This window comes from Crocodylus siamensis, chromosome 2 (assembly GCF_052110815.1).
Source record: "Crocodylus siamensis isolate JL-2025a chromosome 2, ASM5211081v1, whole genome shotgun sequence".
NCBI lineage: Eukaryota > Metazoa > Chordata > Crocodylia > Crocodylidae > Crocodylus > Crocodylus siamensis.
In genome coordinates, this window is record NC_143396.1 from 273,449,651 (window position 1) to 273,463,386 (window position 13,736).

At 43.2% G+C, this 13,736-nt stretch overlaps 1 protein-coding gene across 8 annotated transcripts in view; it reads right to left on the reverse strand.

Annotated features, from left to right (window-relative positions):
- Positions 1 to 13,736, reverse strand: part of BEGAIN (brain enriched guanylate kinase associated) — a 266,431-nt gene that overhangs the window by 237,328 nt on the left and 15,367 nt on the right. Inside the window, exon 1 of one of the 8 annotated variants that reach the window (XM_090034025.1) lies at positions 4,373 to 5,134. The exons of 6 other annotated variants lie outside the window; for them this stretch is intronic. In XM_090034025.1, the coding sequence (XP_089890151.1) occupies positions 4,373 to 5,134 (762 nt within the window). Of the gene's footprint in view, positions 1 to 4,372; positions 5,135 to 13,736 lie in introns of those variants that run through there. One more of the 8 variants, XM_090034032.1, reaches the window with a different exon arrangement.

Below are 13,736 nucleotides of genomic sequence, written 5' to 3' on the forward strand. Positions count from 1 at the left end.
TCAGAACAAATATATTTAATAGCAAATGTACCTTCAAAGAAACAAATCAATCTGTACATATACCTGCCTTTCACCAGGGCTTTTCATTCCATAGATCTGAGAAAAAAGCCAGCTCTTACAGTTTTTCGCAGAGATCATTTTTTATTCCAGGCCTCTTGATGGTCCCCAACAACTGCTGGCTCCCACTTTCTCCTCATAGGTACTTTTAAATATTGGCAAACCAGCTATTTCACCTTGGCCTTTGCTACTTCCCACCCTTGCTCCACATTGGGTGTGTCTACACATGCCCCTGACAGTGCAGTTGTTACTGGGAAGTCATTTAGTACTTGCTAAATAGGGTCATTTCCAACCCTACTGCGGCCGACATTATGCCACCGTAGCAACAAACTACATTGCTATAGTCTCTCATGTAAATGCACCCACTGTGTTTTGGCAGTATGCTTATGTAGCTGTGGTTTATCTTGTTTTCTTGCTTGTTTTTTCCAACACTCCCTAACTAAAAGCAATAAATTCATATAAGGAACCCAAATGTCTCATTATAGCTGTATAGTAACTTTTACCTTCCTAACCAGCTTACTTACAATATTTGCATTATAATCATAGCAGTTCCATATCCATTGCACTGGATACGTGGGTTTTTCAAACGTTATTAAAAATTCTTCTGTAACTTAAGCTGTTGACTACATTATTATTCTCTTCTTGCTCTAAATTATTGTGCGATGTAACTGCATATAGTTACATAATTGCTATGTGCCATTCTAGAGGTAGCTCTATTTCAGTCCTGTGCAACATGATTCTTTTACAAACATTATGCTAGGAAGTTATCTTTATAGCTTCCTTAGACTCAGTGGCAGTTGCAACTGTATAAAAACTAGGATATGGTTCTGCAGAAATGCTTATGAACATTTTGATCTGTTTTTCATCAAACATGTGAACTATAAAAATGGCTGTGTCAGCTCTAGGTCTGCTAAGTCACCGCTGGCTGAGTTGCAGACGTAACGCTGGGGGCACGTGGAATTTTGCTGACTGTGTAATATGGCAACAGACTGGGCGCAGTGTGACTGGACTCAACTTCTATTCCTATTTGTTGTATAAACTTTCCCTAGCTCCAGACTTTCAATTATGTTCTTTCATGGGGGGACTTTTTTTCTTTTTAGTTCTGAAGTAGCTAAGAATCCAGTCTTTTTTGTCTCGCCCTCTATTCTCAGCAGTACGTCACCTCCCCCTCCTCCGCCCCCCCATCGCTGCTGCTATTCCAAGAGTAGAGGGGCTCAAGAGCTGCTCCCACCCCACTCCAGCTGGGTTACGTGGGGAACTGGGTGCAGTCAGGGACAACAGTAGTGCTGGTGGTGACAGACAGGTTTCTCCTCCCTACCTGGTCCCCCCCACCCCAGGGGTTCCCTGACAGCTCACGAGTAGGCACATGGACAGAGGAACTTGTGTGCTGCCCCTGCTGCTGTCTCTGGCCAAGCCCAGCTCCTAGCACAGCTGCTCCCTGAGTCCAGAAGTATAAGAAGAGAGGGCAAAGGTGTGTGTGGGGACAGGTGGAATGAGAGAGCAGGGGAGAAGTGCCACTGAGTGTGGAGGGGAAGACAGCAGGGGACAAAGGCAGGGGAAGAGCTGGATTTTCACCTGCTCTGGGGACTTAAAAGTCCCTGGCTGCTGCTTCTGTGGTTTGGTCTGCATGGCCCAGGGGGCGGGAGGCTGTGAACTGCAATAATGATAATTTGGTTGCTAGCAAAAGATGTTAAATGTAATTGGTTTTGGTCACGTACTATTAGTGTTTGTGCAAATGAGCTGTACGTAGGGGACAATGTGAAATCCAGAACACTGTTTGCTGTCAGTGGGGACCAAAATTGTCTGGTAGAAGTGGTAGAAATGGGTCTGGGGGTCAGTGCAGTCAAAGTCTTGGAACATATCCCTATTTGTTACATTGTAAAGTGGGTTCCTTTTATGTGAATTTGAATTATGCACCATTTCCAGGAATGTATGTACAGTAGAGGTGTGCAAAATGGGCCATATTCGATTCAGATTTGGCCCCAATTGGGGACAATGATTCGATTAGTTGATTCGGGCCACTGTCCGCAGTTTAATTTGGTCAAATCTGAATCTGAAGATTTGATGCTGATTCAGAGAATCAGTGATTCACCCATAGACACAGCTTTAAATGTTTTTTCTGGATACCTCGAGGTAGCAGGTGTGGCTTGTGAACGCAGTGATGCTGCGTGCTCAGCAGCAAACCTGGAAGTGGACCAGAAGCATTTCCAGTCCACTTCTGTGCCCACTGGGGAGCGTTCTGAGCGCGTTGGGGAGCCCCCCTGGTCCTGTGGGACGCTCCACCTGCCCCAGCATCGCAGTGTTCATGACCCACCTGGTACCTTGAGGTATGTAGAAAAAACATTTAAAACTGTCTCTGTGTCCAAATCACTGAATCTTTCCGAATTGATTTGGAGGGTTCCAATTTGTTTCAAAGAGATTCAAGGGTCTCCTGATTTGATTTGGATTCGGAGATTCATCCACCAAATCGGGCCGAATCTCCGCTGAATTGAATGGGGGACCGAAGCTTTGCACAGCCCTAATGTACAGCATAAAGTAAGGCAAACCTGTATTTAAATGACTAGATTTAAACAGGAACAGGCTAGTATTTAAATTGAATCATTAAAATTAGAGCAGGCTAATGCTCAATTTAACTGATTGGATGGAAAAAGGATTCAGGAGCATTTAGTTTGTCATTGCTTGATTGGATGGCCATTTCAAGTCTATCAGATGTGTAAAGCATGTGCCCATGCAATGGAAAATATACTGTGACAAGTGAATAATTGATACTTGAAAGAAAGCACAGGACTTAACCAGGGATTCAAATCAGAATCTTGCGAAGATTGCTTACTTGCAGTGGACTCTTCTGTTTGCTTGTCAGGGGTTTTGACATAACAGAACAAGCATTTTTTTTCTTCTTGTTCCATTATCTTCCACCCTGATCATCTCCCTGAGGGTGTCTTTAATAGCTAATAGATAGGGTGCCCTTGGATATTATCTCTCTAAAATCCAAAGCATGGGCTGCTAATGTTTACATCAAGTGATTAGAGTTCAATTGGACTCACTGAGTTGTTCAGCAATATTCTTTGTATGTGGGAATAGGCAACTCTATTGTACTGTACAAATACAAGCCTCTTGTAATTATCATTTTTATCTGAATGAGTTCTTTTGCAAGTACAGTGCTTAAAACAGGTGTCCTTATCCAAACTCTCAGCTAAGACTGTGTGAAACAGAGATCTTAAGTATGGCTTCTGGACTAATGTGTTCTTAGCAGGCTCAGAAATATTGCACCTGGGGCATAACTACTTTATGAATTAGTTCAGTGTTCTGCAGTATACGGTGCCCAGAAAATCTGTGCATCCAAAAATTGGAAACAAAAAGGATTTATTTGTCATGTTCTTTTGGTTAGTTGCCAGCTATGGCAAGAGCCTCTGCCCAGAAGTTTCCTTCGCTGTTCTTCAGCTACCTTTTTAAAATAGCCAGATACAAAATTCTTTTGTTAGACATTAACCTCACAGTCCTAATCCTGAACAAAGTTACTTAATAGCAGGAGCTGCCACAAGTTCACAAGCAGCCTGTGCATTGCTTCAGCCTGTCCAGATTCAGAGGACTGAATGCAGAAAGGATTGATGGTGTGTGTTTCCCTTACACAATTTTTCTAGTGCCTACCAGTGTCTTCAGTTACTGAAAAGGTGATCTTATATGGACCACCTCCAGAAAATGTGTATGAATCTGTTTGCTGCCTGTGCCTGTATGTCAACAGTGAACTTTTTTTTTAACCTTTTTGTAAGTTTATGCTCCAAGCTTTCTAATGAAATAAAGAATGAACAATGCTGATCAGTGTGTCACTATGTTCCTGATGATGATTTCTATGTGTATGCACGCATATTTTGAGACACCCTATATGTTTGCTCCATCTCTTTGGATAATGCTCTGTGTACAGTAAATACTAAAACAGCCAACCTTCCCAGATTTTCCAGGACACGACTCTAAAATGTGGAGTGTATCCTGGTATCCCAATGATTTTTCTGAAATGAAACTTTCATTCTGAATTTGAAAACTTTTTGTTCCAGATCAGAGCCAGGCAGCATCCTGACCAAAGCTGGAGTTGACAAATATTACAGTTACATAAACCCAAAACTGATTTAGCTGGTGCTAATTTTAGGTATGCTACTAGCTGCCTTTGGAGTATCTCAAGATTTTGCTTCCTAAAAGCTGCACCATTTAACAAGTGCCTAGCCAGGGCTACAGCAATAACCATTTATAGATGAGCATATAAAAACACCAAGTACAGATAATTCATGTAGCTAACAGAAGTGGTTTGAGAGGAGCTCACCATGCTTGTACTCTGAGGCAGAGAAGCAGACTTTCTGACTGGCATTTCACTGTTGTGAGAAATTGTAGTCTCTACTACCAGGCTTGGTCTTGTTGTGTTTGAGGCCCCAATACCAAATAACTGTAGAGAAGGACCTGTATCCAGAGACGCAGACTTTTCTGATTTGCATGTTTGCGATCCATTTGCAATGTCTTCACTTTTCAGGCTCTCAGTCTCTACATCTGTCTCTTTTTGGACTTTCCTGGTCAGAGTGTTTTCTTTCCAGTTTCCTGGGACCTTTTTCTTTATGCTCAAATCATCCAGGCTTCTGCCACCGGATAGAAAGGTATGTTTTGGTTTAGCAGCTCGGTATGCTTTCAGGCTCATGGGATCAAGCACTTGGAAAGTCACTTCATTGAGAAACTGAGAGAATTTGAGTTTAGCTTCAATTTTTTCCTCCACAATGGACGGAGAACTTGATGATCCTTGACTTGCCCAACTCAGGTCAGACGCAGAGGAACTGCTCTTATTTTTTGTTGCCTTCTGCCTCTGGAGCTTTTGGCTGGTGTTTCCCACTTTTGCAGGATACAGAGCAAAAGCCCCCCCCTGCTTTTGTCCATGCTTTAATCGATGAGATCGATAGCTTGCATTCTTATTCTTGTTGTTAATAAAGCTTTTAGCTTCTAACCTTGTGCTGTCCTGTAACTCAAAGCTGTCCTCACTGGAGCTGCAGGGCTTGGAATAACTGTCCATAGTTAAAACTCCAGGGAGTTTTCTTTCCATGTCACTTCCTGCATCAGGTAAACAGGCAAAGAAGGTGTATAACACACACTCTCTTCAGCTATCCCTCCTGCCTCCTCTTCCTTTGGGCGTCTTCTGTGTACAACACACTTTGGCTTGACTGGGGAAAAGGAATCCTTTGACAATACCTCTGTTTATTGTGTAGCTTAGTTCTAGTAAAGTACATTTCCCTAAATCCTGGTCTAACCCATAAGAGAAAAGATGTCCCTATGAGCCATGCAGCAGATCTGCTTCCTCATTTCATTCCCTGTGTACCCTAGTATTATACATATAATTCAAAATGAGCTCAATAACACACTCTCATCCTTTTAATTAGCCATGCTAATCAACTAAATCTATACAATATGAAAATTTTTCAGGGTATTGAGTGCATAGCAGATGAGCATAGGCTACCATTGATCCAGAGTAGCATATGATACATTTCTGTTCGTTGAACTGTAAACCAATTTACAATAATGTAAATTGATTTTTGCTATGTAAGGGCTGGGCTGGTTTTGTGGCAGGGCTTTTAAAAATCAGATAACAGAAGGTCATGCTGTCATTTGCTCTGTCCTAACACTATCAGCGGACTCTTCTATTAGAAATCTAGGTACCGATCGATAACAGACAATGGAGAAAGGTATCAGTTTCTGCCTATTTCCCTCCAGCATTTTTATTATAAAATAATGGACATTCCTTGCTTTTACATCAAAATGTTACATTATTTCAGTGCTGAAAACTAAACAGGAGGGGAGAGAACGAAGATGGGTCGGTACCTTTCATCCTTCCAAGTAAGGCTCCTCGAAATCTTTGTAAATGACCATGATTCAAGCAAGACTGAATACACCAGCAAAACTGGGAAGTTTTATCCTCGGCTTACACCAGGGGTGGGCAATTATTTCGGGTGGAGGGCCTCTCATGAGTTTTGGCAAGCCACTGAGGGCCGCATGACAGGCAGCCAGGGGCAGTTAAATATTAATTTTCTAAATTTTTTAGGGGCTCTGCGGGCTGGATAGAATGGCTTGGCAGGCTGCGTCTGGCCTGTGGCCCGCATTTTGCCCACCCCTGGTTTACACATTAGTAACTGAAGACCTGTGGGGGAGAAGGGCTAGAATTGGGGAGCTACCTAAACCCCTTGCCCCTGATTGGCTGACAGCCTCTGGCAGCCCTACCCCTTGCCAATCGCTCATTTTCAGACTGCAGCATTGCTACTGCATTGCATCTAGCTTTTTAAAAGACAGTGCTGAAACCTTTTCATTTTCCTGACTTGTGCCTTCACTGAGTCTACATCACTAGCTCAGCCTCTCAGTAGCTCTTTTTCAAACCATGTGCATTGCTGCGCTTTCTTTGTATTCTGGTGAGCCTTTTTTTTTCTTTTCCCCCCAAGGCAATTTTGTGCAAAATTACATGAAATGCCATTTTTTGTGGTGATTGCAGAATCTACCATTTTTCAGTTTCCACGCAATTTGCAAAATCACAATTTAAGTAGGTCCCTAGCTACTGTCTAAGTTTGTAGTCAATTCTGTGTATGGGCTGATGTGCTCTTGCATTGCTTCAGGAACAAAGAAAGAATAACTAATCTTCCTCTCTCTTCCCTCCTTACACCTCACTTCCACCTAGAGTAAGTCACTAACTCTGTGTCAGGAACTGGAATCACAGACTGAAGTATTTTAACAGGACTAAGAGTAGCTATGCCTATACTACCTATAAGCATTCCCTATACCTCTGGGGTTTGCTGGTTGCCATGTGGACCAGGAAGGATTTTTTTTCTCTTTCCTTTTGCTACACATGTCAGTGTTGCAGTTTATTTTTGTTTTTCTTCTCTCTTCCTGTGAAGCTGAAATCAATGCTGGGGATTGTGACTGGGGTGTACCAATGCTCCTGCTGGCACAAAACCCAGAAGCTCCTGGCTAGAGGTCACTCAAGGCAGACTGATTGCGGGTCAGGAAGGAATTTTATCCCATGGTCAGACTGGTACAAACTGTCTGTGTGTGGGGAGGGGTGTGTGGGGGGGTTGCTTTTCTCTAGTGGGGAGCATAGCTTTCTTCCTTCAATCTTTTGAGTACATTGTAAGAAACTTTGCAGCAGCAGGATACAGACCACCACTGTCCCCCTGCTTTACTTGTGGCAGGTTAGGTTCTGTGATGAGGTTGATTTGTGAAGTTTTAGTAATAGCTTAGACAAGTGATAGGTTTGGACAGGAAAGACCCCTGCCTCAAGCAGGGGGTTGGACTAGGTGACCTCCAGAGGTTCCTTCCAGCCCAGCTCTTCTATGATACTAGGAGAACATACTCCCTATTGTGGCCAAGTAAGGACTATATTTTCACAGTCTTATGCAACTTAGACTAGCTCTCTAACCTTAGATGGGGAAGAACCAGGAACCCCTGATGCCCCTACCTCTCACACTTCAGCCTAACCATGAGACTTTCGTGGTGCTGCTATTAAAGCTGTAGTATCCTATTGAAACTACTTGTTGATCAGAAGCTCATTTAAATCAAATTGACCTGCAAAAAGACCCTTTTAATAGTATACACAACAGCAAACGTGTTTCTGCTAGAGATGGAGAAACCCACTTTAATGTTGGCCCAAACGTTAAGAAAAGTTTTATAGCTAATTTATTTTATTGCTCCAAATATAGCTGTATCCTGTCTCCTCACCAAGTGACCTGGCCAAGACACAAAACAGAATCTGTGAAGTGCAAGAAAACTGTTTCTGACTATTTGTTAGGGCCTCTTGTGATCTTTCAGAAGCAGGAAGTATTGGAAATTAAACTCTTTTCTGGCACATATAGCTAAGCTTTACAGGCAAAGAGGCTTGGATATTTCAGATAAGGACTGTATGGACTCAAATCAGAATTGTACTTTAGAGAAGGAAAAAAAATCCCCACATCAAGATGTGGATGGAGAAAAACAGCTTTCTGTAAATGAAAAAGTAAGATTGACAATACTATGTTTTCTTGAACATAAAATTACCCTGATTATAAGACGAATCCTCAATGATAGAATTCTCTATATATGGAAAATTCAGTTCAGGTACTCCATAAATACACCCTTAACTAGCACTGTGGCACAACCAGAAAGGCACAACTCAGCTATGGGAGTGAAGATGAACTAAAATATATGCAATATAGTGACTCACCATGACTTATAAAAATGAGTCAGTGCTGAGGGAAGCTAAGTGCAATGGGCACTGTCATATATCTTATTCAGATGGACTGCACTAAGTTTTCCTTGTGGTGAATTCCCATCAGCATACACTTGGGCTAAGATAAAGTGATCAGCTGAAAGCCTGGTCGATGCCTTATGGGCAGAAATAGGGATCGACAGAGCATTGGGGTGTAAGGACTGGAGGGGAGAAGTCCAACTTTCTAAACAGTGGAAGTGGTGGCAAGTAACCAGGAGGTGGAAAGTGAAATGAAGAGCAGAAAAGGAAGTCTAGAGACAAATGGAAGGTGAACAAAGGTGGAGAAGCAGAGAAGAAAGACAAGAAGATGGAAGCAACAGTGAAAGTAGGAACGATGGCAGAGGCATGGGGAGAGGAACAAGGCCAGAAGGAAGAAAGGAGCAGGGGAAAATGGGAGATAGAGTGGGTGCAGCAGGATAAGGTATGTTAGATGAGAAACAAAATATCAGGATCATGACATAAGGCTGGCCTACCAGGAGTGGCATGATGGGAAGACCTGGAAGATACACCAAAAGATCTTGGGGAGGATTGGAGACTATAGATAAAAGCAATATCAGTTGGTGATGGCATGTAGATGAGACTGAGGATGAACAAATATAAGTTTATAGAAAAGGTAGTGTTGATATATTGGAGGTGCAGGCAGAACATCTCACCAGCCTGACTGCTTTCCAAAACAGGAAGACTTGGGAGTTCACTTACTGGAACAGTGAAAGGTATAAAACATTTTGGAAGAAACATGCAGAAGCATATGGGAGGGAGGAATTAAGAGGGATAAAGTTTATAGCAAGGGAAAAGTCAAAGGAACAAGTGATTTACAGTAAGAATGTATATGGATTTATTAGAGGCAGAAGACATAGAAAGGTAGATGGAATTGCATGTGCAAAGAGTAATGTAGGTTGAGAAGGTATGAGACAAATATGGCATTTGACAGGCTTGTGGAGGGCAAGAGTTGTGCTGAGAGCAAATGAATGGATAGAGCTGGGGCCCCACTGGTGTTTTATAATATACTACAGGCAACCAAAGCAATGGAGCAAATTGGACAGGTGCCCCTCATTGCTGCAATGCTGTCCTCTTATGGTGTCTTACAAATGTGAAGAGAAGGGGCATAGAGCTGCAGAGTGCCAGGAGTCCCTAAAATACACTAACTGTTGGGGTGGGGTGGGGTAGGGTGGGGGAGAGACATTGAGATGTCCCAAAGCCTATGCAAGCAAGGTCAGGTGCCGTGAGGAACCGTGTAAAATCAGAAAGGGACAGTGGGGTAGAAAAGGAGAGTGAGAGTAAAGTAGAAATTATGGATGAGAACTCACAGGAAAGAGGACAAGAGAAAAAGGGAGTGTAATATCTTTAGTTGAGGCAGCCCAAGAAAAAATAGGAGAACGGGAGGGAGGAGAGAGCCCAAACATGGAGGTGGAAGAGTGGGGTGGAGGAAAAAAAAAAAAAATCAAACAAGCAGAAGAAATGGAGGTGGAACAAATAAAAGAGTCCAGGAGTCAGGGAAGAAAATTGGGGAGAAAGAAACCTGACAACAAGGGGAAAGAGTTGGAGTCAGAAGCAGAGAGCAGCTTCGCACCATTAAATCCCTTGGGCTCCAGCCCAGAATGGGTACCTAGCAGCAGGAAACAGCAGGGAGGTGGAAAAATGAAAGCCTTCCTGAATGCAAAGGCAATCTGGCATCTTGCAAAAGTGACAGGCATGAGGGTGAGGGAAGGGGAGGAGTCAACCAGGTCAAGCAGCAGTGCCGGTGAACCTTAAAGGCACAAGTGCACTCTTTTTTTTTTTGTAAGACAAGCACAATATCACTAATTATAAAATCTATTAATATCAGGAGCATACTAACAAGGGAGAGTTGGGAACAATGTTAAAACAAGTAAGGCCAGACCTCATCTGCTTATAAGAAGATGGGATATTGGAGGGAAAAGGGATTATAAACGTTTTGAGAAAAGGTGGAGATGGGAACCATCCTGGTGATCAGGGACAAATGAAAACAAAGTGGCTGGCATGACAATACTATCAAGAATTTGGAAGTGAAAGCAAAGCAGGTGGAAGACATAATCAGTGGCAGACTGCAGCAAATGATACTGTCAGTTGGGGGAACAGAATCAGAAGTTTATGACATCATGTATGTACCACTAGAGCTGGGGGGAAGAAGGCTTAGAAAGCTAGCAGTTTATGTGGTTGGAGGGAGACCATGGGTAATAGCTGGGGTCTGCAATTGCAGAATAGAATTGGATGATGGAACTGGGGAAGGAGGAGATGGTACTTTAGCCAGTTCATCCAGATAGTTAGCAAATATAATAAAAAAAAGGGTCACTAAGAGATGTGTGGGCAGATGTAACAGAGATAGCGTGCTGGAGCCTTTCTGTTGGTGGCTCTGCCTTCCTGTCTTGGGCTAACTGCCTGCTTACTTGCCTGCCATGCCTTGATCTTAATTGATTGAGTGATGTAATTAGCGGGAGGCTGCCCACTTTATATGGGTGGGCAGGGGCGCTATCTGCGGCTCCTTTTCCTCCCCTACACTGCAGCCCAAGCCTCGCAGATGGTACTTGACATGGTTTTCCCTATGCCTTGGCCCTCTTCTTTACTTCTGGGGTCCCCCACTGCCCCCTCTCGCTTCGGGGCTGGGGCCAATGCGCCCCCAAACAATGCTGCGCCCTCTCCGGCGCCAGGAAACCCCACGCTACTGTGGAGCTCCTATGAGGCCTCCTCCACCCCTGATAGCCTCACCTGGTCCTCCGGTTAAACAGTAAGCACAAAACACAAAGCCCCCGGGCTGTAACATAAAGCTAAACCGTCCGGTACAACAGTTAATCCCTACCAGGCAAAAATACTCCAGCTCATGGCAGCAACCCGCGGATACTCATGCAGCCAAACCTTGGCCTTCTCTCCACACTGGCTGAGCTCCTCACTCCTTGGCTCCCTGAGGAGGAACTGCCCTCCTGGCCTTATGCTTGGGCTTAAGAAGGGGCTAAGCCCTGCCCCTTCCTGTCAGCTGACCCCCTTGGTTTCCCTGGCAACCAGCACCTGTGCTGCCCTGGTGACGGGCAGTTGAGCCTCCCCTTCTCACCTCTAGGGGTCTCTCCTGCCATTTCTGCTTTTAGGCGCAGGGCACCCGCATGCTCTGCGACAGCAGAGGAGAAAGTTTTCACTAGAATTGGCCCCAGTGGAAAGAAACAATCAAGAATTGACTTTGTGTTTGTACTAAAGAAAGAGATATGAGGAAGAAAGAAACCATACATGTGGCTTTTAGGGATCACCAGATGCTGAAGGTGGAACTGAGTCTTGGTAAGAGTCCTATAAAAGGAAGGGGAGTGTAGAAGTTAAATGTATGACTGATACAAGATGAGATATGTCAAGCATACATAAGATAGTATGAGGGGTAGAGAACACTGAAGCCATATTTTAAGAGTACCAGAGAATGGTGGATGATGGTGAAAAAGGATGGGAGAATTCTTCTGGAAGGAAGGTTGAGGAACAGTGGGGAGAAGATTGAAGGGGCTGAGAGCTGCAAGGAAAAATGCAGGAGCTGCAGAAGGAAGATGGGTATGAGAAGAACTAGAAGAAACAAAACAAGAGATAGAAAGATGAGAGGGAATGTTTTTATAACAAGTGCTCTTGGTAGAAGAAAATGAAGAGTGATCCCAGTACTTTTTGGCTAGAGGGAAGATGGTGAAAGGACAGCTAAAAGCAGTGCAGGAAGAAGATGGTACCTGGGTGGAGGAGGGGGTGTTTGAGGCAACAAGAAGATTTATGATGAACTGTATCCGAAGAAGAAACAGTCAGAAAGAAGATGAGAGTTTTGCTGGAGGAGATGGAAGAGAAAGTAGAAGAGCAAAGAAGGTGGAAGAAAAGCTTAAAGGAAGTAGAGGAGGGCTTAAAAGGCTTTAAAAAAGGAAAATCATCATGAGAAAATGGACTAGCTATGGAATTTTACAAGGAGTTTTGGGTATGGGTAGGGAGGGATATAGTGGCAGTCTTTGAGGAAATAGTGTAAAATCTTTCCCTGCCTCTCCTGTTTCCAAGAGACATTATGATCTTACTCTTTAAGAAAGGGGAAAAGAAACTCCTGAAACTTGAGACTGATTACACTTCTTAACATAGACAATAATTTAATGGCCAAGACGCTGACTTTGAGGATGAAGAAAATACTCCAGAAGATAATACATGAAGAGCACGTGTGTGCAGTACTAGGTAGAGGGATTTCCGGACCAATCACAGTGATCAGAGATGCACTGGCTCACATCCGAAAGAGGAAAACAAACACAGTTATAGCAAATCTGGACTTAGAAAAAGCATATGACAAAAGGGATCTTGGTTACATATTCAAAATACTAGGAAATGGGGTTCCAGAGAAGTTTATGTTGGATAAGGTTAATGTATAGAAATGAAGAAAGCAAAGCCCAAATTCATGGGCATCTGAGTGGGGATTTTAAAATCCAATGGGGTGAGACAAGGGCGCCCCCTGTTGCCACTACTATCTGTGCATAGCATGAAGAGAAAGCAAAAAGAAATAAGAAAAGGTCATGAGTGGAGTAAAGGTAGCGAGGGGGGAGAGGTAAAATGTGTATTATACTTGGATGATGCAAATATAGTAGTTTAGAGAGAGACTTTCAGTGGAAAGGTTTCTAAAGCATACTTCAGAGTATAGAGCAGTGATGGGGCCTAAACTAAACTAAAATCAGTCAAGGAAGATGAGGGAAGACAAGATTTCCAGTCATCCTTGTCAAAGTCAACTAGTTGGTCAGCCAGGATGAAAATAACAGAATTATAAGGTAGAAGCGCTGTGGGCAATATTTAGCATCCTATTAGGCAATTTACCAAAAAACTGTTATTTCTGTATCCGTAATTTCAGTGGCCATTTTCAAGTGGAGTTTTGTAACGTTTCATGTGTTTTTTATAATTTTTGAGATGTATTTTACAGTGTTAGTATATATAATTTGCAAATATGGTAAAATTTTCTGATCCTCTTCACACACAAGACATCTGTGCTGGAACTTTGTTCAAACCGGCTTCATTCGTTCACTTGAACTTTGCCGTTCCATTACCCCTGATGAACCAGCAGAACTTTATGCTAATCATTGAGAGAGTATCTGAAAATGTATAAGAACCAATCCTCAATTTCTGGCATCATAATTTACTTATTTTTTTCCTACCACTTTAAGTTGAAATATGCTGGTTGGCAAAGGCTATGGAACACTTTTTGTGTTGACAGTAGCACAATGGTTTCACTTCAGTGAGGCAGGAATGTATTGTAGCAATCTTTATCACAGATGGGAGAGCTCTTGCTGAGAGTTCTGGATTTAGGCTCTAATTTGGTGTGGGCAAAGTCCAGCCCACTGACCCAATCAGGCTCCTGGTGGACTCCATTTCCCAGGAGCCCCTGCCTGCATTGCTGCAGCTGGTTTCCATAGAGACCCCAGGGGTG